Source organism: Podarcis filfolensis (genome assembly GCF_964270895.1).
Source record: "Podarcis filfolensis genome assembly, chromosome: 10".
Lineage (NCBI taxonomy): Eukaryota > Metazoa > Chordata > Lepidosauria > Squamata > Lacertidae > Podarcis > Podarcis filfolensis.
Genome location: NC_139612.1, coordinates 74672973 through 74694102, shown reverse-complemented (window position 1 = coordinate 74694102; position 21130 = coordinate 74672973). Strand labels below are relative to the sequence as shown.

The window sequence follows — 21130 nt, the reverse complement described above, 5'->3', positions numbered from 1 at the left end:
GTGTGGAGGGGCTGGTGGACTCTTTCTCTCAGGGATTCGAAAGGTCTTGCACTGTCAATAGCAGCATCCTGGGTGGCATTGAGCCGCGGCTGAAGGACTTCCACCAACTGCTGCTGCATCCGCCCAAGGTAGGGAGATTCTCCCCCCCCCCCCCCGCTTCTCCTCAAACCCTTCTTCAATCTCCCCAGGAGGCTGTGTGTCTAAATATATAGATGTACAGTGTGTATCGGTGATGGTGGGATCCGTCAGATCCAGTTAGTACTTTGGTAATCAGAGGGGAAATCCAGGAAGCGTTGGGGGATTGGGAATCTATTTTGCTCAGACTTGAGCTTGGTTTGTGGAATTTTTAAGTTTCGCCAAGGGGACGCTGTAGAGTAAAAGACACAAAACGAAATGGCTTCTGTTATGGGATTGGAAGAGGACAGAATCTTTGAGGTGCATGGGACTCTTCATCAGGTGGAAACCTAAAAGCTTGCATACTTCTGCAGCAGATCAAATCAGTCCTATAAAAACCACTGCCATCCCTGTTACGCATTTCTTGGGTGAAGGGCTGAGTGCAGGTTCTGTGCAGGCAGGCGACTGCTTCGTCCCCCCAGAGGGGAGAGAGTGGCTTCTGCCTCCATCCAAAGCACCCTGTTAAGGATTCCTGCAGCTTTGTGCTCTGCTGTTCTGACCACCAGCCCCCTTGCTGTGGGGTGCGGGGCAGGCGACAGGAGGAGCTGAGGCTCTCTGGGGGGACGTCATGTTGGTCTGGCCTGAGAAGCCCATTTTGTCTTTCTGCTGGCGGCAGGCGGCATCCATTCTGACAACCATCGGAGTCTTGGAAGAGCCGCTGGGCAACGCTCGCCTCCATGCCGCCCGCTTGGTCGCTGCCCTTCTGCACACCAACACGCCCAGCATCAACCAGGAGCTGTGCCGGCTCAACACCATGGAGCTGCTGCTGGTGAGGAGCACTTGGGGGGCGGGGAGAGGTCGCTTGGCGGCAGAGGCTTCAGCTTGGCCTCCAGGGCTGTTCGGTGGGGGTGGAGGAAACACACTTCCGCCTTGGAAGAGCTTTGCTCACCGGCCTCCTTGATTTTGTTCCAGGACCTGTTTTTTAAGTACACGTGGAATAATTTTTTGCATTTCCAAGTGGAATTGTGCATCGCAGCGATCCTGGCGCATTCTGTGAATGAAGGCAAACTGGCCCCAAGCGAGGAGGAAGAGAAGGAGGCAGCAGATGAGAGCGCAGCCTCGGGGAACTCGGAAGCCCCGGAGAACAGCAGCAGCAGCTGCCGTCCCGAGAACATCATGGTGACCCATGTAAGGAGGCTCATAAGCCGAGCCAGGACGGGTTTCCCCAAGCCCCATCCACACAGCACCTGCTGCCCTCGGAGCTTGTCTGCCTACATCCAGGGCAGGAAGGCAGAGGGAGCGGTTCAACGCCCTGGGTCAGAACCCCCGTCTTGGTGGCTAGAGCAGATAAGCCCGTTGGTGGCACCTCTCTTGGTTTCCTCCTGGCACCTCCTGGCCAGGCGGGAGGTCTGTGTTGCTGGGTGGGTTCAGTGGAGTAAGAGGCCCTGGGCGAGAGCGGTGCTGAGCCCTTGGAGAAATTGAGCTTTAGGGGTCTTGGGGGTGGAGAAGCCCCTGGCTGCTGTGATGGGGCTCAGGATTGGGGGCTCGCCGTAGTGCTGCCTCTGCTCTCAGGGATAGCCCTGATGTGCCTGTCTCCCCCCCTTTTTTTCCTCCAGCTGTTCCAAAAGTGTTGCCTGGTCCAAAGGATACTGGATGCCTGGGAGACCAACGACAAAATGCAGTAAGGCTCCTTCCCCTCCTGCTGGGGTCTTGGCTCTGCATGTTCACCCAAAGAGCCCTGTCCCTCATGGCATTGGCAGTCCAGGGGGCAGCTCCCCTGCAGTGCAGGACAGGCCCAGAAATGTCCGCACCAGCTGGCTACAGCCTCCTCAGCCGCAGGTGCTTGGGCTGGAGGGGGCCAGCAAGAAGGAGGCTGTGACATGCAAGCAGCCTTTGGTCACGGGCTGATCTCCACCTGGTGAGGTTCCCTGAGGTGGGTGCCTCACCTCTACGAGGTTAGCAAGGCCTTCCTGACGCCCCTCAGTTCCTAACTAATGTGTCAGTGTCGATTCTGCCCTGGCTTAAGAGTGGCTGTCCAGGGTATCATAGACTAAGAGCAGGCCTAGGCAAACTCGGCCCTCCAGATGTTTTGGGACTACAACTCCCATCATCCCTAGCTAACAGGACCACTGGTCAGGGATGATGGGAGTTGTAGTCCCAAAGCATCTGGAGGGCCAAGTTTGCCTAAGCCTGCTCTTAGAGTTGGAAGGGAACCCTAAGGGACATCTAGTCCAACCCCCTGCCCTGCAATACAGGAACCGCCGACCTTCCGATTGGCAAGCCCAAGAGGCTCAGTGGTTTCGACCACAGCACCACCCACAGCTCCCTTTTACAACACAGGAGTCAGTAGACGATGAGGGGCGTAGAAATGTGATAAGTGCTAGCAATAAAATAATCCCAGCTAAAACCTCACGGACTGGGCCATCCAACCTCTGCTTGAAAACTTCCAGGGAAGAAGAGCCCATTCCACAGTTGAAAGGCTCTCCTCTTTGGAAAATTCTTCCTGGTGCAGAAGTGTTTCTGGGGGTGGGGCTGTTCCCTTCCTGGACTGGAGATGCCCTTGGGAGTTCTGCACTCCAGGCAGGTGCTCTCTGTCCCTGAGCTGCTGCAGTCCTCCCAGCCCCCGGGTGGCTCAGGCAGCAGCTGAGGAGAGACCTTCCCAACGTGGAGCCGCTCCTCACGGTTTATTTTTCCAGGGCAGAAGGCGGAATGAGGCGAGGCAACATGGGCCACCTGACGCGGATTGCCAACGCAGTAGTGCAGAATACGGAGAAGGGCCCTGTCCAGACCCAGATCAGCGACTTTGTCCGAGGTAGAAGGAGCCTCTGGCGTCTCGAGCCCCTTCTCTTCGCAGAGCAGTCAGGCTGCCAGGCTGCTCATATGAGTGGGGGGTCTGGGGAGGGTGGCTCCCTCCCTCTAGGATCAGGGGTGCAGTCAGGGAGCCTGGGGGTGTCTGGAGAGGCCCCAGCGGCTTCCTGGCCCCAGAGCTGCCGCCTCCAGAACAGAGGGAGCCCAGCTGCTTCCTCCCTACTGGGCGGCTGCAAGGCCTTCTCCGTGGCCCCCGTCTTGGATGATGAGGCCGTGGGCTGTGCCTGCACCCACAGACGCCTTTGTCCTGCTGGGTTTCAGACAGCCCCACACCCAGTTTGGAGCAGTGTTTCCAACCCCTTTCTGGCTGAGGGCCAGCCTGATCAGGACAGTTGGCTCCTGCTCAAAGCTGCAAGTCCTGAAGGGGCCCAAGGGTCATCTAGTCCAACCCCCTGCAGTGCAAGAGCTGCAGCTCACGGATCCCCCAACAAGCCTCTGCTTTGCAGCCTCCCTTGAAGGAGAGCCCACCCTCTTCCCCTTCACAGCCCCTTTCCGACAGGGGCTGCCTGGCTCCACTTTTCTCCTTGGTTTTGTTCTGCTTTTTCCTTACCTGCCCTTTCGTCATCTGGGGCTCCTACTGGGAGGGTTTTTCTCGTGAGCTGCTCTGCAAACCCTTCAGAGGTGAAGAATGAGACAGGAATGTGTGGAGGGGGGGAGGATTGTGGAAAAAGGTTCCAGGTTCTCTTAGCTAAGGAGCTTCATGGGGTGACGGTCTGAGGAGCTGGTTGTGGTGGGCAGAAGGGACCCCGTCCGTCCCTCCTGGCAGAGGGCAGCCTCTGGGGTTTGGAGGAAGGCCGGTGGCTCCTGCTTTGCCCAGAGGGCAGAGGAGCCCTTGCCATGTGTAGCAAGCAGGGTGAGCAGGAATGAGGGGTCAGAGAGGCAGCAATGGGGCAGTGTCTGGGGGGGAAGGAGGCATGGGGAAGCACTTTGGGGGCCCTTTCTCCTGGCTCTGGTGGGGGGGGGGCAATGTGTATTTGCTTCCTGACTCCGCTGTCCATGTGACTTTAACACGAGGCCGAGCAGTGCTGTCGTCTTGTCCTGGGGCCCCAGCCCCATCTGGAGGGCTAGATAATGAGGGAGGGTCTCTGATAGTGGCCAGGCTGAGATTCCAGCCCCTTGTTGGCCAGGGACACCCCACCCCCAGCAAGGAGCAGCACAGGGGTTTCCTCCACAGTCGGATCCCTAACCCAGGCCTGCCTCTCCCTTTCCTTTGCAGGGCTGCCTGAGGATTGCAGAGGACGGTGGGAGAGCTTTGTGGAGGAGACGTTGATGGAGGCCAACCGGAGGAATACGGTCGACTTGGTGAGCTTGCCCTCCGCTCCCTCTGGAGCCTCTGTTTTGGGAGGGTTCTGAGGATACACTGAGCCGCCCTGTGCGGGGCTCCCCAGCAGAGGAAGCTGGTTGTGCCCCTGCCGGCCTCGCTGCTCACCTTGGTCCTCTCCTTCGCAGGTGAGCACGCACCACCTGCACTCCTCCAGCGAGGACGAGGACGCGGAGGGCGCCTTCCCCAACGAGCTCTCTCTCCAGCAGGTAGGCTTCCTTCCAGGATGTCCTCTGGCTGTTGCTGCTACAGAGCTGTCCATTGGAGAGCCTGCTGCTGCCTGGCCAAGGGGGCGGCTGCATTGCAGGGGGTTGGACTAGACGACCCTCTGTGACCATTGGGCAGAGCTGTCTCTGAGGGCTGCCCAAGAGAATTGCTTGGGCTTTGCAGCAAGGAGGTGTCCTCCAGCAGGCAGGCAGGCAATGGAGGAGGCTCTTTTTTTAAAAAAAATGCTTTTTATTAAGTTTTTAACATAAATATACAATTTTGATCCAAATTTTCACAAATTCCATGCTTTTGGACTTCCTTCAACTTCTCTGACAATCATCCATATTTAACTCTTGCTTACGCATTTCTTCTGTTCTCTATTGCCATTAGTCCCCCCTCCAATCATCCATTTTCATTTAACAATATACCTCAGTTTTTACAGTGCTTCTTTAAACCCCACTAGCGTTGTTTGTACTTCACATGTACTTTTCAGATATTCCACAAAGTTCCCCCAGTCCTCGATGAACTTTTGGTCTCGAAGATATCTAACTTTCCCTGTTAACTTGTCCAGTTCTGCATAGTCTGTTAATTTCATCCTCCATTCCTCTTTCGTCGGTATTTCCTCTTGTTTCCACTTCTGGGTCAGTAGAATTCTTGCTGCTGTAACTGCGTATTGAAAAAGTTTGTAGTCCTTCCTTCTTATTTCCTTAATGGAGGAGGCTCTTGCTCTGGGCATGTTCTCTCCCTGCTTACACCCAGGGGGCCCTGGATGGTTCATATCATTGCTCTGTATTTGTTGCATTCTCACCCAAGGAGCACAGGGTGGCATATGGGGCTCTCTGCCCCCAGCCCACCCCATCTCCTCATTTAAGCCCCACAACAGCCCTGAGAGGGGGAGTGCCTGCCGCTGCCATCGTAGTTTCCTTTTCGGTGCTGGGTTGAAGTCTTTTGTAGCTGGCTCTGGCTCTGGCCTTGTCGTGAGAATGTAATGCTGTTAGCATTTTTCTTTGGCATTTTATTTTATGGCTCCGCTGTGTTTGGATTTATTATGAGTTTAACTTGGTTGTTTGGCTGTGTTTCCTGAAGAGCAGGTTGAATAAGAATAATACAGTAACATAATTATTAACAGCAACAAAATGCCACACACCCAGAGCATCCCAATACAGGGCTTGGGCCTTCAGATGTCTGTGGAAGAAGGAAGTCTAATTCTCTCTCTCTGACATCTGACGGGAGGGTGTTCCACAGGGCGGGCGCCACTACCGAAAAGGCCCTACATAAACTGTGGCCCAAAGTGTGGCTTTTCCCACCTGGAAGGAAGCGCTTGGTCTTCCTCAGCCCAGGTGTTTCTCTGCAGCAGTCGCGGTGGCTGGGACCGTCCTTGCGCTTCCGACTCCCACTCTGCTTTACAGCATAAAGATCATCCCAACTTGCTCCAATCCAGCTGTTCAAAGAGGCAGAAGCAGCGCAGACAAGGTTTCTGAGGAGCACTAGAGCACCAGCCACTTGCTAGGCCCCAATGCTCGCTGAAGTAACAATCGCTTTCAAGGTTGGGTGGAGGAGGACAAGGCAGGCCTCCCGTGGCAGGGAGTTCCACACCCTCAGTGTAGCTCCTCTCTCTGTGTCCTGGTTAGAAGCCACTCAGGAGAAGTGGTCTGTGAACATCTTGGCTCCAGCGAGGCGGGGGGGGGGGGCAGGCACTGAGCTTGAGCCTCCTCCTTCTGTTCAGCGGCCCTGTTTGAGGCCTGGCCAGCGCTGGTCACAAAGTGGCTGCCAAGCGCTGACTGGGGTGGCAGGGGGCTCAGCGCCAGTGCTGCGTAGATGGTGCAATAGCTGTTCTCCCCACCTCTCCCCTGCCAGGCCTTCTCGGAGTACCAGATCCAGCAGATGACGGCCAACTTTGTGGATCAGTTTGGCTTCAACGATGAAGAGTTTTCCGACCAGGATGACAACATCAAGTGAGTGCCCCCTCTGCCCCATTGGTCTTCACCCCACGAGCAGGTCAGTCTCCCCGTCTGGGAAATGGAGCCAGGAAGCAGAGGGGCCCGAGGGAGGAGCTCCCCTCTCTGGCTGGGCAGGGCAGGGCAAGGCTTTCTCCTGGAGGTCACAGGGAACCCTGTGAGGGAGCACTTGAATCATTCACTCAGCCCTTCGTTCTGCTGTTTGTGGATCCCCTTTTGGCCCCCAGGAAAGGATGCTGTGCAATGAGGGGAGGCTGCCTGCAGGAAAGGAGGGGCAGGCAGCTGCAGGGACCAGTCAGAGCTGAAGAGCCCCCCTTCCCCTTTGGGAAGCTTCTTTGGGAATGAAGACCTGGGTGAGGGGAGCAGCTTTGGACGGAGACCCCTGCAACCCCTGCAGCCCCCCTTCTCTGCAAGCGCACGGGCAGGTTTGCTGGATGATGATAATAATAATAAATTTTATTTATACCCCGCCCTTCCCTGCCATGACCGGGCTCAGGGTGGCTAACACCAAATATATGATACACTAAAAACAAAATCAAACAATTGATTAAAATACAGCTTAAAATTAAAACCGGGATGAAATTAAATGGCAGCCCACGAATCACACCCATAGGGGTAGGGAACAACAAGTGTTTGCCAGGGCCAGCTATCCATGCTGGTCCCCTATGAGCCGATAAAAAGACGTCCTCGATGCCCGGCCTTTTCCCCAAGGAGCTCAGGACAGGCTCTGTGGGGCCTCCCTCTGCCCTCCATCCTCACAAGAGCCTGGTCCGGTCGGTCGGTCGGCCAGCCCATCCCCTCTGAAGAGCTGCTTCCGGCCCCCTCCCAATGGGCTTCCCTCTCCCTCTTTTCCAGCGCACCTTTTGACAGAATTGCGGAGATCAACTTCCACATTGATGCCGACGATGACAGTGTAAGCAGCTGGGCTGGGTGTGTTTGGGCATCTCTGTCTGTGTCGGTTGGGGGAGCCACTTTACGGGGCTCCTTGCTCCGCTTCACGGCCGCTCTCTTGCCATCTGCCCTGCCCCCAGTGCTGTTCAGCACCTCCAGTGAAGCCGCTGGGCCACCAGCATGCGGGCATAACACACAGCTTTCCCTCTCCTTGCCACCTCATGAGGAGTCTGCTTGTGCAGCACAGAGCGGGGAGAGGATGCACAGCATCCCACGATGCCCTCCCTTTGCTCAGTTCACATGCTTCCGCACCAGAGACTTGGGGCAGCCACTCTGGGGCCCCTGGTCGCCATCTCTGTTTGGCGCCTTCCTGGGCGCTTGGACTGAGAGGCGCAGGCCCAGAGCTGGGCAGGCGATGGCAGCGGCAGCTTCTCTGGAAGCCCCCCGAATCCTGACCCTCCGTCTCCCCCTTTACTGCAGCCCAACGCATCCCTGTTTGAAGCCTGCTGCAGCGAACGAATCCAGCAGTTTGATGACAACGAGGAAGAGGAAGACATCTGGGAGGAGAAGGAAATCAGCTACACCGCCCAAGTCAAGTCCAGGACGCGGTAAGGGGGCTTTCCGCCTCTCCTTAGGTCTGTCCAAGGGGCAATAGGATCATGGGGTTGTAGGATTGGAAGGGGTCCCAGGGGTCATCTAGTCCAACCCCCCGTAATGCAGGAGTCTCAACTACTGAAGCATCCGTGACAGATGGCCCCCCAACCTCTGCTTAAACACCTCCAGTGAAGGAGCGTCCACCACCTTCCCTATATGTGATGGAGGGACCTCCTATTTGCTTTAGGTGACTGAAGCACAATGGACAATACGATACAATAATCGTTATTGTCGTTGTCCCATACAGAACAACAAAATTAAAAATCTACACCAGACATTCAGAAACCAACAAGTCTGCTATCCCAGCCTGGTTAGCCCCCTAAAAACTCTGATACCCCATAATTAAATACAATATGCTCCCACAGAGACTACCTTACACTGCGTTTAAAACCAAAATTTTATTTGGATAGAAACTTTCTCAGGCAGCTAGTCCTAGTCTTTAGAACCCTGTACCTTCTTCCAGAAGGCAGAAGCTGAAATAGTGCGCACTATCCTGCACTATCTCTGCAGCTTTCTTATGGCACCTGGAAGCATAGATTTGATCCAAGGTGGGAAGAGTGCACCCAATTATTCTCTCCGCAGTCTTTACAACCCTGGACAGCATTGTTTTTTCCCTGGCCGTGCAGCTCCCAAACCACACAAACAGACCCGATTCCTTCTTAAAAATAGACTGAAAACAGGTGAAAATTTGCACCAACTTTCTCAACTGAGGAGCTCACAGGATTATTCCTTCTGAAACAGGAAGTCCGTGGCTCACCTGGGTGGCCTGGTTGGGTGGGGGGGGTCAGTTTAGAGGACCTTGAAGTGCTCCCCAGGCGTCCTGAGAGTGTCGGAGTAGGGGGCTGGTCCTGGAACTTGCAGGGGCCTCCCAGGAGCCTCATGGCTGCCTTGCCTTCCGTTCCTGCCTTCAGGTTTGGCATTTCCGGTGCGTCAGAGGGATCCTCCAAAAGCGACCTGGAGAACGGAGGCCACGATGGCAGCCCAGACTCTGGGGAGGAGGAGTCCGAACAGGCCGCTGTGCCACAGCCGTCCCCTCCTGCACACGCCGAGGGCAACGGCAGCCTCCCAGAGGGCAGAGGGGCAGCAGAGCCCCCTCCTGAAGGTAAGAGGTCTCTGAAGGAGCGGGGCGGGGGGCTGCCAGCATGGGACCTCTGCACAGCAGGTCTTTCTGGTGGATTTGGAAGGGCTGCCTGACCGCAGCACCATCCCTTTTGGAATGACGCACCCCAGGGTGCTCGGGGGTGACCAGGAAAGTCTGCTGGAAAAGAAGGGAGCTGTGGGAGGGGCATCACTCCAGACCGAGGCAGGGCAGCCCCTCCCCCTTGGTCGCCCAGTGGGGGGTGCAGGAGTGCCTGGCTCCGCAGGACAAAAGCAGCTGCCCATGAGTGGCTCTCTGCTGGGCTGTGGGGCCATCTGGGCTTGGCCAAGAGCTGCTCCTGCGACCAGCGGCTTTGAGCAGGTGGGCTTCCCTCATTTTCATGAATGAAAGGTTTCTGTGCTGCTTTTTCCTTTTCCAAAAGAATTGCCACATGCCTCACACTGTAGTAAACGGCAGCAATTACTTCCAGTGATATTCGTTTGACAGTCAGGAATAAAAAGCCAGAAATCCTCACTAAAGCCTAGTAAAAACAAGGGTCAGAGGGCACCCAACTGAGCAGGGACCGTTAGGGACAGAAGCACCCCACGGTGGGTGCCCACCTGATCTCCGCAGAGAGAGCATCCCTTGTGGTGAGTGCCAGAGAAGGCCCTTTCCCCCTCCCCACTAGAGGGAGCTCTCTAGCAGTCAAGAGGGTCCCACCCCCAGCCTGCCCTGACCTGGTCTTCTCCTGCATCCCATGGCAATGGCCATGGCTGCTCCTTGTCTGAACCAGCTGCTCAGTCCCAGCTGATCTCCCCATGTGGTTGTGATCTCCCCTCTCTGGCGGCTGAGCCAGCCTCCTCCAGGCAGCTGCAGGCCTATAGCCACCTGGTGAAGGCTGGACTCAGAGGAACTGCTGACTGATTTCATCTCTGCAGGGTCTGGGTGGACGGCTGCCTTTGAGCCGGTGAACGCCAAGGCCCCGCCATCGTGTGTGGCCATGGATGTCGGATCCAGCGTGTGGGACTCTGCCACCCCAGACACAAAGACCCCGGAAGAGAGAGGCTGGGCCAAGTTTACAGACTTCCAGCCCTTTTGCTGGTGAGTGAGCTGCAGCCGTCCTCCGGGACACAGATGAGCATGCGGAATGGGAAACGTGCCTGATCAGGTCAAAGGTCTGTCTCCTCCAGTGCTTGGCCTCTGTCCGCAGCCAGACGCTTGCCCCCTTCCTTCCTTTTTTTTTATATAAGATATTTATTAGAATTTTCCATTTTATACAAAGAAAAAATTAAAAAGAAAAATTAATAAAAACACATAAAGTTCATAACCTATTTTTCAATAACATATTGAAAAAAAGAACCATTTTTTCATATTCTTTTGTACCATTACAGCTAGAAACCACTTAATTTCAATCCAACATCACTCAGCATTCATTAATATTGCAGTATTTTTGTAAGTAGTCCTTGAATTTCTTCCATTCTTCTTCTGCCGACTCTTCTCCCTGGTCACGGATTCTACCAGTCATTTCTGCCAATCCCATAAAGTCAATCAACTTCGTCTGCCATTCTTCCAGAGTGGGTAGATCTTACGTCTTCCAATACTTTGCGATGAGTATTCTTGCTGCTGTTGTAGCATACATAAAGAAAGTTCTATCCTTTTTTAACACCAATTGGCCGACCATGCCCAAGAGAAAGGCCTCTGGTTTCTTCACAAAGGTATATTTAAATACCTTTTTCAATTCATTATAAATCATTTCCCAGAAAGCCTTAATCCTAGGGCACGTCCACCAAAGGTGAAAGAATATACCTTCATTTTCTTTACATTTCCAACATTTATTATCGGGCAAATGGTAAATTTTTGCAAGCTTGACTGGGGTCATGTACCACCTGTATATCATTTTCATAATATTTTTTCTTAAGGCATTACATGCCGTAAATTTCATACCTGTGGTCCACAACTGTTCCCAGTCAGCAAACATAATGTTATGTCCAACATCTTGTGCCCATTTAATCATAGCAGATTTAACTGACTCATCCTGAGTGTTCCATTTCAACAGCAAGTTATACATTTTTGACAAAATCTTAGTTTTGGGTTCTAACAGTTCTGTTTCTAGTTTGGATTTTTCCACCTGGAAGCCAATTTTCTTGTCCAAATTGTAAGCCTCCATTATCTGAAAATAATGTAACCAGTCTCGCACTTTGTTTTTTAATTTCTCAAAACTCTGAAGTTTCCATCTATCTCCTTCTTGTTCCAAAATCTCCCAATATTTCGGCCATTTGGCCTCCATATTGAGCTTTTTCTGAGCTTTCGCTTCCATTGGTGACAACCACCTTGGAGTTTTATTTTCCAATAAGTCTTTGTATCTTGTCCAGACATTAAACAATGCTTTCCTGACAATATGGTTTTTAAATGCTTTATGTGCTTTAACCTTGTCATACCACAGATATGCATGCCACCCAAAAACATTGTTAAAACCTTCTAAATCCAAAATGTCTGTGTTCTCAAGAAGTAGCCAGTCTTTCAGCCAGCAAAACGCTGCTGATTCATAATAAAGTTTAAAGTCTGGCAGGGCAAATCCACCCCTTTCTTTTGCATCAGTTAATATCTTAAATTTTATTCTTGGCTTCTTGCCCTGCCAGACAAATTTAGAAATGTCTTTCTGCCACTTCTTGAAATAGTCCATCTTGTCCACAATTTGCAATGTTTGAAACAAAAACAACATTCTAGGCAATGCATTCATCTTTATAGCTGCAATTCGACCCAACAAGGAAAGCTTCAAATTTGACCAAATTTCTAAATCTTTTTTCACTTCCATCCAACATTTTTCATAGTTATCTTTAAACAAATTCCCATTTTAAGCTGTCATATTGATCCCCAGGTATTTCACTTTCTTCACAACAGTTAGACCTGTTTCATTCTGATACTTCTCTCTTTCGATCGGTGTTAAGTTTTTCTCTAAAACCTTAGTTTTTGACTTATTCAGTTTAAATCCTGCCACTTGGCCAAATTCTTGAATTAGTTCTAAAACTCTTTTAGTACTAGATTCAGGCTCCTGTAAGGTCAAAACTAGGTCATCTGCAAATGCTCTCAGTTTATACTGTTTAGCTCCGACCTGTATACCTTTAACCAACCTTCTAATCATGTTCAGCAGGACCTCCAGGACCGAAATAAAAAGCAATGGGGAAATTGGGCATCCCTGTCGTGTCCCTTTCTCTATCTTAAATTGTTCCGTAACCACATTATTTACAATTAATTTAGCCTTTTGTTCAGAATATATTGCACCTATACCATTCTCAAAACCTTGGCCTACCCCCATACCCTGTAAGTTCTTTTTCATAAAGCTCCAAGAAATATTGTCAAAGGCTTTCTCCGCGTCCACAAATATCAGAACTACTTTAGTGTTTATATTCACTTCTAGTTTTTCCAAGATATCAATTACTGTCAGAGCTGCCCAAGGTCCCAGCTCACAAAGGACCAACGCTGCTTCGTTGTTAAGTACAAAAGTCTTTATTGAAGTTCAGTTTCACTTCCAGAGCCGCAGCGCGCAGCACTACGTCTCAACTGTCAGACCGCTGATGCTCCGTCTGAGTCTCCTCCCCCCAGACACCAATTTAAGACTCTCGCCTTACTCCACCTCTTCCTCTGTTCCTTCCGCCTCTGGTTCCGCCTGGCCGTTGGGGTCTCGCCCTTTCTAGACTCTTCTGACGCTGAGTCCCCTGAGCCTTCCCCCTCCCTCCGGCGGGCTTTAGGAGCTGGTTCCCCATCCGGGTCTCCTGCTGTCCCTCGCGCCTGTACATTTGAACTTGGCGCGTGCGCCCAGCCGGTAACTTTTCTCCTGACCGTTTCACTGCTGCTGCTGTCACTGCTTCCCCCTCTGGGGGGGCTAGCTGCAACTGACCTCCCCTCTGTTGGAGGCGTGGTCAGCCCTGACTCATCTTCTCTCCCCGCTGGAGGAGACGCTGGCCCTGACACATGTGACTCTTCCCCCCCATTACGCTCTGGTGGGGAAACTGGTCCCGATCCCCCACTGCTGCTTTGGGGTTCCCCTCTGTCTCCTTGTTTCTGGTGCGTCCCCCCTGGGACCCCCCTTGCCCTGACCATCGGCGCCCCCTTCTGGGAATCTTCTGATTCGCTGGAGAAGCTCATGGAATCTCTCGGGCCACTGTCATACTCCCCTACGCTGCCCTCAGATTCTTCCCCTTCGCTCTCCATTTCCTCTCTCCCCAGTGCTCCTGCTCCTGAGTCCCTGACAATTACGTTCCTCAAATTGTCAGACAAATGTCTTCCCGGGAGAAAGCCCGCTTGGTCCTTATGAATCTCTTCCATCAATACTTTTTTCAATCTCTTGGCCAAAATGTCAGCAAAAATTTTGTAATCCACATTTAGTAAGGATATCGGACAGTAGTTCTTAAGTTGAGTCTTTTCAGTTTCCGTTTTCAGTATTAGTGTAATATAAGCCTCTTTCCACGATTCTGGTGCCCTTTTTCCTTCCAAAATCTCATTGCCGACTTCCTTCAAAGGTTGTAGTAGCCACTCTTTCAAAGATCTATAATATCTGGAGGTCAGCCCATCCGGTCCTGGAGACTTGCCTAATTGCATATTTTGAATGGCGCCTTCTATCTCCTGGTCTGGTATTTTACAATTCAGCATTAGTTTACTTTCTTGTGAGATTTTTTTGTAGTCCATTTGTTTTCAAAAAAGAATCAATGTCCAATTCATTCTGTGGCCCTTGTGCATATAGTTGTTTGAAGTACTTCTGGAAGCAATTTCTAATCTCATTTGGATTATGTATATCTTTTCCTTCTACTTCCAAATTTGTGATGGTATTTAATTTTTGTCTTTTTTTCAGTTGCCAAGCCAGTAGTTTCCCACATTTGTTCACTGATTCAAATGTCTTCTGTCTCATCCATCCTTCCTTCCTTCCTTCCTTCCTTCCTTCCTTCCTTCCTTCTTGGGAGCTACTAAGGCCGGCCAGAGGCCCTGGCCCGCCCTCTCTTCCTGCTGGTGCCCCCCCCGGGCTTTAGGCAAGATCAAGGGTCGGCAAAATTTTCCAGCAGTGGGCCAGTCCACTGTTCCTCAGACCTTGTGGCGGGTTGGAGAAGTGGCACCGGGGGGGGGGGGGGGCTGGAAGAAGAGGCGGAGGGGGCAAGTAGTCCTCCTCCCCAGCCCCAGCCGCTGCGCTTACCTTCCCAGGGGCTGCTTCTGCTTCTCGTGGGCAGCCAGAGCAAGCTCATCCGCTCCGCTCTCTGTCCCACAGGAGCACCAGGGCGGCGGCGGGAGGAAGAGGCCGAGCGGCAGCGGCTCTGCCAATCAAACTCCGTGCCTGGTTTACCTCAGCCAGGCGTGGAGACACCTCTGCCAATCAAATGCCACTGGGGTAAACCAGGGGCAGCGTTTGAGTGGCAGAGCTGCCGCCACTTGGCCTCTTCCGTCGCCACCGCCGGAAGTCTCAGCTTGGTGGCAGGTTCCAGCTTCACGGTGCGGGCCAGATTTAGGACCCAGGTGGGCCCGATCCGGCCTGGGGGCCTTAGTTTGCCGACCCCTTGGCAAGATCCTCTCGCACTGCAGCCACGGTTCCAGCGCGAGAAACACCCCCCTTCAGCGCCTTTTCCCTTCCAGCTCAGAGGCCGGCCCCAGGTGCAGTTCCCCCGTGGATACCGAGAGCAGTGATTTGGAAGGGAAGCCCAAGCAAAGCCAGGACAAGAACTGTGAGTGCTTCCTTCCCCCCCCCCCCCACCACGTGGAAGGGGGCCTGTGGTGGGCAGTTAGCCCCTTTTCTCCCCCTCACACCCACACTCCTGGAAGCCTTGCGCTCACTCCCCCTTTCTTGGGGGAGGAGGAGGAGGAGGCTGTGTCAGGGCATTGCCTGGAGCTGGGGGGTGGGCAACTGGTGGGGCTCATCTCCTGCGAGGGGGGGCGTTTGAGGCTGTGAGGGCAGCTTCCAGCCCTTTTCTCTGTGGGTGAGTGACCAGGGGGGCGGGACTGGCCGTTTCTCCGGCCTGTCCTTTCTCCCCATATCAAGAGGGGCACTTCACCCAGTCCAGCCAGCTGGTCCCTCAGGACATCACCTCCGTTTTTAAGATTGGGGTGTCCTGGGAGGCAGCAGAAAGCAGCAGCTCCCAGGCCTGATGGCAGAAGGCTTAGAGGGGCTTTGGGAGCAGAGGTTTCTCACAGGGTTGAAAGAATAACGAAGGAAGGAGAGATCAGACTTGAGCCAAGCCAACAGTTCCTTGGGTTGCTTTGGGGGGCAGATTGCCAGCCCCAGCCCTGCCCCTGTGAGGTGCAGCTTCCTTTACAGAGCAGGGCCAGAGTGCTCTCCATGGCGATGGCATTGCTGCAGTGCTGCTGGTCCTTCAGTCATCTACAGAAATTTGAAGGCTTCCCAGCAAGTCAGAGGGTGGGCCTCATCCTGGCAGAGCCTAGGCTTCTGCCGCTCAGAGTCTAGGCGTTCCCCTTCCAGCAGAGTCTGTGCCTCGGAGGTCCTGCTGCCACACAGCTGCTGCTCTGGCGTCCCAGGAGAGCCCTGCCGGGTGGGCCTCACACGTTCTCTCCCCCTCCAGTCAGCGCTGCCTCTCCTTGTGTGTGGAACGTCTGCGTGGCACGGAAAGCGCCTCTGGTGGCCTCGGACAGCAGCTCCTCTGGCGGCTCGGACAGCGAGGAAGAGGAGGAGAAGGCGGCGGGTGTTGTCACGGAAACCATCAGCATGGGCTCAGGCCAGGAGACCATCAAGCTGACCATGGATGCCAAGAACGAGAAGGCGCTCTTTACCAGGTGTGAGGGGGAAGCGGAGCAAAGGCCAGCGGGGTGTGTGTGTGTGTGTTTGTGAAGGCCAGCCGGCTCTGTGGTTGCAGGTCTCGGGCAGGCAGTGGGCCGCCAGGGAGCGCTCACCTCCGGCAGCTTGGGTGGGCCATGCTGGTGCTGCTGTGCAGAGACCCCCAGGTGGGCAGCCTCTTTCCGGAGGGGATGCGAGACCCAGCAGGGGCTGGAAAAGGATTGTGATGCAGGAGGGCTTGGAGAGGCTGTGGTGCGTCGCTTCCGCCCTTTCTCCCCAAAGGCAGTGCGCAGCCTGCGCCAGCAAGCAGCTCTCTGGGCTGCAGGAGCCTCAGAGCAGTTGATGCTGTGCTGGTCCAGAGAGGAGGCGTAGAAAAGCCTCCCCTGCCAGAATAGCTCCCCTTCCCCTGACGAAAGGCCTCTGGGACTCCTCTGACTCTCGCTCAGTTGCCCAGAAGCTCCTCGGAGGCGTCCCAGGTGGGCCGTTCCTGCCGTGAGGGGAAGCTGCGCAGCCAGGGGAGAGAAGCCACCAACGGAGGCTTGTCTGATAAGAACGCCGAGTTCTCGTGGCCTGAGATTTTGTGGAGAAAAGTGCACTTTGTCATTGCCGCCTTCAACACTATACAGAAAGAAAATGGGAACACATGGCAGCAAAAAGGACGACGTAGAGGCTGCTTACAGCTTCAGATCAGAAAAATGATCGTTTTCAGGAATTATGGAAACAGGATCATGTCAGGGACGCTCCGTGCTGAAAGCTAAACTGGCAGCCTCTGCCTGCTGCTTCTGCGTGGAAGGAAGGGCGCTGCTGTCGGGGGACAGAATATGCCCCGTGGGCGAATGAGCCAGAGGCCAGCGTTGTCGGCTCTTGTGTGGCAGTGTTGCCTAGCCCCAACCCTGGGTGGACATGGGGCAGAGTTGGCGTCTTGGTTTGTTGCCGGATCTGGCCCCTGCAGTTGTGGCTTGGCTCTTGCTGGTGAAGACGTGTCTGGGGGGAAGGTTCTCTGCAAGCAAGGTCAGCCCCAGGGCTTGAGGTGTGGGGCAGGGACAGGTTTGGGGTGCAAATGCCCAGGAAAGTCTGGAGGTCGTCGTTGACACGCTGGTTTTTGCTGTAGGTGAGAAAAAGTGGCATTTGCTCAGCTTCTCTGGGTGCCTTCCTGGGTGCCAGTGAGCTTCATTCAGTCTCCTTTATTGTCATTCCTTTGGACTGTGTTTGCCTCCATTGTGGCCTGCGAGGAGCAAGAGGGCAGGTGGAGGGAGGCTTCTGAGGGGGCACGACACCTGTCTCTTACCTGCTAAATTTGCTGTCAACGTTTCCATTCCTTCTGATGCTGAAATTCCTACTGCTCTCGCAAAGGGGGGCTTTAGATGTGCAGAGGAGTAGCGCCCAACTCTTGAGGTCCAGCTTTGCTGCTCCCTGCCAGGAACTGGGGCAGGGGATTCAGGCCGTGAGCAGTGGGGCTGGGGTCGGGGCACAGGACCCTCCGTGGGGACCACAAGGCCAGCAGGGGGCTTGGCACGGTGCGCTAGGTGTTGCCTGAGCCCTTTTCCAGGTGGTTGGCACCAGCGCATGAAGGGCGTCTCGCCAACGGGTGAGATTGCCCTGCCCCCCAGTCCCAACCCAAGTGCCAGCACTGCCCCCTCAGCTGACCCACGACGGGGCCCCTGGCGAGTGGGGATGCAGGCCCAGAGAGTGCCCTCTCAGTGGAGATGGGGAAGAGGTCTCACCATGTGCTGCCAGGCCAAAGGTGGAACCAGCCCCTCCTTCACAAGAGCTCCTTGTTGTGTTGAGCTGGCGTGTGAAATGCAGGGGGGGGGTGCTTGATTCATTTCAGGTGGCCCCTCCCCACCTGGACACCTGCTGTTATGAGGACCCTGAAGGGGGTCTGGGAGCGAGACTTTCGCTGTGGGATTGGAGGTGGAAGGGTCCTGCAGCCAGTCAGCAAATTTCTGTGTCTGCAGGAGATTCTCCCAGTTGCTTCCCTGATCCCTTCCAGCAGGCTTCACCCAGGTGGGGTTTGGGGGGCGGGGTCCATTCATGCAGTAGGACCTCCCCACTGGACTCCCTGCGCCTGTTCTGGGGCTTGCTCTGACCTTCCAGCCTTGGCAGAGGGTGTGGTCGGTAGTCCGGTTGCCGGAGTGGGTCCCGTTCCCTCACCAGCAGCCTAGTGGACTCCTGCCAGTGGCTTTCCTGGTTGGGGGCTGTGTCAGCCCCTCCGCTTCCGCTTCAGGGGGTGCTTTTGAGGTCTGGGACTGGCTGGAGAAGTCATTCTGAGAGCCCTAGTGGGGAGGGTGGGTGATGGGTGGGGCCAACAGTGAGTAAGCGAGGAGGGTGGGCTGGTTTTGCAGCCATTTTTATCTTTCTCTCCCTTTCTCTCTCTCTCTCTTTCTCTGTGTCTTTCTCTCTCTTTGTGGGTCTTGCTCAGAATAATAAGGCCTGGCGCTGGAGGGTATGTATCCTGGCCCCCACGGCAGGGTTCCAAACATCCACCGGACAATGCACTTCTCCTGTGCACCCAGCTAGCCAAGGGGGCTTTTCCCTGCAGAAGGCTCTCCTCACAGGGGCCTTCAGGAGCTCCTTCTGCAAGGAGGAATTGCCCCTCAGAGAGGGAGAAGAGGCCTCTGCCCAGCCGCCCCAGGGACCCCCACCCCAGCTGCAGGGGGTGGAAGGGGGAGCCTCCAAGGTGTGGGTCCCCCAAGCAGGACCTGTCCCCCCTCCTCTGCAATGCTGGCTGGAAGCTGCCCTGTTGGGGGCGCTCTTTGCATAGGGAGCACATCACCCTGGGGAACATCAGGCAACCTGGCAGCAGGCAAATTTCTTTCCAAGTTAAAACCCCAACTTTTCAAAAATCCAAAGAGCAGCCTTTTTGTGCCTGGGGCTGGAGTGGAAGGGGACCAGGCCTCCGGCTCAGCCAGCTTCTCCCTTGGTGGATGCAGGGAGCGTGTGAGATGGGCAGGATCCTGTGCCCCGCCCCCCAGCCCTGTGAGCCCCACAGCAAGGCTTCTCCCAGGAGCCTTCAGACCTCTGGGTCTGCCGGGAGCAGGCAGCGGCTCAGCGTGAGAAGAGCTTGCGGCTCTCCTGTGGCCGACGCACGTTACCCACCCCCCTCGGCCTTGGAGGAATCGCCCTGCAGAAGGGGGACCCTGAAGGAGACTACTGTTTCTTGGTGTCAGTCCAGGTCTTGGCTGCTGGACTCCTGGCTGTGTTTCCTGCGTGTTCTGAGCAGCCCCTGCCCCCTCCCCACTTTATACATCTCTGCCTGAACCCCCATAGCTGCTGCTGCTGCTGCTGCTTTCCTTGGCTGACAGACTCAGGAACTGAATCAGGAGGCAGGCGGGGGCTGCTGGGGCTGCCCTGCTCTGTCTAGATGGCAGCGGCCTTGCACTAGTAATGGGCTGAGAGGCTCCATCGCTGGCCAAGGGGCTGCTCTGAGCCTCCCTCTCCCTCCGGAAGAAAGGTGTGGGCCCCCCCTTGCACCCCCCGAGGCCTCTGCTCAGCTGCCCTTCACCCCTTTTTGAGCAGAAGTTTGCCAGGGCCCTTGGCTGGGGCAGCAGGGATCCTCTGGCAGGGAGGAGCACAGGAGGGGGCCTGGCCGCTGGCCCCTCACAGCCTCCCCTTGGCTGCTGCAGGAAGTATTTAGCCCCAGCTTCTCATTGGCCTGAGAGCAGTGGCGCTGCATTGTCCCTGTGGATGTTTAGGGCTCTCCTGGGGGGGTGCTGCTTTCCATGGCTGCTCCTCATGGACCCCGCATGGCTTGGGGCTTCCTCCTTTCCCCCACACCCAAGCATGCCCCCCCCAGCATGATGCCAGGTGCCCCCCCCCCCCCCGCCGCCTGTCTTCCCGCCCCAGCCCTGCCACTAACTGAGCCCGCTTGCCAGAGCACCTTCCGCAGATCCTTTGCCCACTAACCCAGCTGGGAGGCCCCCCTCTGCGAGATCGGGCACTCCCAGCCCCACTGCAGTCCGCTTGAGCGGCTGGGCTCAGTTTCTCCTGCCATCCAGGAGCGGCTCCAGAGCCAGACGTGAAAGTGCAGAAGCTTCTCTATTGGGGTTTGGAAAAGCAGCTCTCACTGGGAACCTGTGTGGCTTGGCATGGCTGCTGTTTGCACCCAGGCTGTGTTCTCTGTGTGGCTTTTGGGGTGTATGCCCAGAGACTGCCCCCCCCGTCTCTGCTGGAGCCTGAGGCCGTGTGTGTTTGGCATCTAGTATGGCTGAGGTGTTGTGGAGGCAGCTCCTCTCCGCCTCTTCCCCAGACAGATCAGTTTTTCCTGCTCCCCTTGCGGAACGGGGATCCTTTGCCTATTAATTTAGCAAGCAGCATCAGGAAGACCCCTCAGGCCAGGATGGGAGCAAACCTTTTCTCACCACCGCCGCCTCCTGCCCGACCTTGGCCCTGAGAGCTGCCAGGGCACCTGCCAAGGGAATGGCCTGTTGGCCGCTCTCTGGTGAGCTGTGGCCTCCCAGCAGCAGCAGCAGCAGGAGGAGGAGGAAGGCCATTTTGTTCCATCTTCCCTGAGGAAGGAGAGGCATCAGATGAAGCAGCTGCTCCTGTTGTCCTTCAGCTGTGCCAAGCCTGAGGCAGCTAGAGCGTCACACGGGCACCACTCAGAGCCACTTGGGAGTGTTCCTCTTGCCTGTGGGCCTGCGGGGTGGGATGCCATTGCTGCTCCTCTGGGCTGCCGCATTGGGGGCCCTGCCGGGGCTCTCCCTCCCAGAGGCGAGCAGGGGGAGGGAAGCCTCTTGCTGCAGGAGGGAGTTTCCTTTGGTGGAAGAATTAGGCTCTGGTTTCCAGCCAAGGGGGTGATGCAGCAGGAGGGAAGGGAAAGCAAAACCTGGCCCCCCTGGCACAGCACTGGCAGCCGGCGGGGCCTGGGAGGAGGTGGCCCCATTCTCCTCCTCAGGGCTGAATGGCATTTACTCCTCAAAGCATCATTTTCTTTGAAGAAGTCTTTACCACGTACATTTTTATACTGATAGATATATAGAGAGAGAGAGGGGTTTAGCTAAAAACAATGGGTGGCATTCAGGCAGTGTTCAAAATTAGCCAGGCCCCAGGTACATTTTACTCCTGGCTTTCAGCCACTTGCGACCAAATGAAGATGCCTGGGTGCCAGATTGGCACCTGTCGTCTCCACCATCTGGGGATCCCTGGATCTGGACTGTTTTCACACACTAAGACCCCATCTTGTAGAATTCTATCAGTTATATTTTATCTGCACAATCAGAATAAATTTCAGGAACCAAAAAGCCATATTGGAAAATACCACTTTT

The 21130-nt window shown here is 55.0% G+C and overlaps 1 protein-coding gene across 5 annotated transcripts in view; it reads left to right on the top strand.

Moving 5' to 3' along the window:
- The window catches only part of PPP6R2 (protein phosphatase 6 regulatory subunit 2), a 1004265-nt gene that overhangs the window by 21279 nt on the left and 961856 nt on the right, over positions 1-21130 (top strand). For 3 of the 5 annotated variants that reach the window (XR_014538744.1, XM_083572623.1, XM_083572624.1), the window contains exons 9-22: positions 2-128; positions 791-943; positions 1087-1302; positions 1731-1795; positions 2811-2926; positions 4199-4284; positions 4432-4512; positions 6368-6465; positions 7324-7381; positions 7840-7967; positions 8925-9115; positions 10030-10192; positions 14711-14799; positions 15652-15862. Coding sequence is in view for 3 of the 5 variants with exons in the window: in XM_083572623.1 (XP_083428749.1) it covers positions 2-128; positions 791-943; positions 1087-1302; positions 1731-1795; positions 2811-2926; positions 4199-4284; positions 4432-4512; positions 6368-6465; positions 7324-7381; positions 7840-7967; positions 8925-9115; positions 10030-10192; positions 14711-14799; positions 15652-15862 (1782 nt within the window). In the remaining 2 variants the exon portion in view is untranslated. Of the gene's footprint in view, position 1; positions 129-790; positions 944-1086; positions 1303-1730; positions 1796-2810; positions 2927-4198; positions 4285-4431; positions 4513-6367; positions 6466-7323; positions 7382-7839; positions 7968-8924; positions 9116-10029; positions 10193-14710; positions 14800-15651; positions 15898-15968; positions 16116-16149; positions 16232-17098; positions 18718-21130 lie in introns of all 5 variants that reach the window. The other 2 variants (XR_014538743.1, XM_083572622.1) reach the window with 2 other exon arrangements.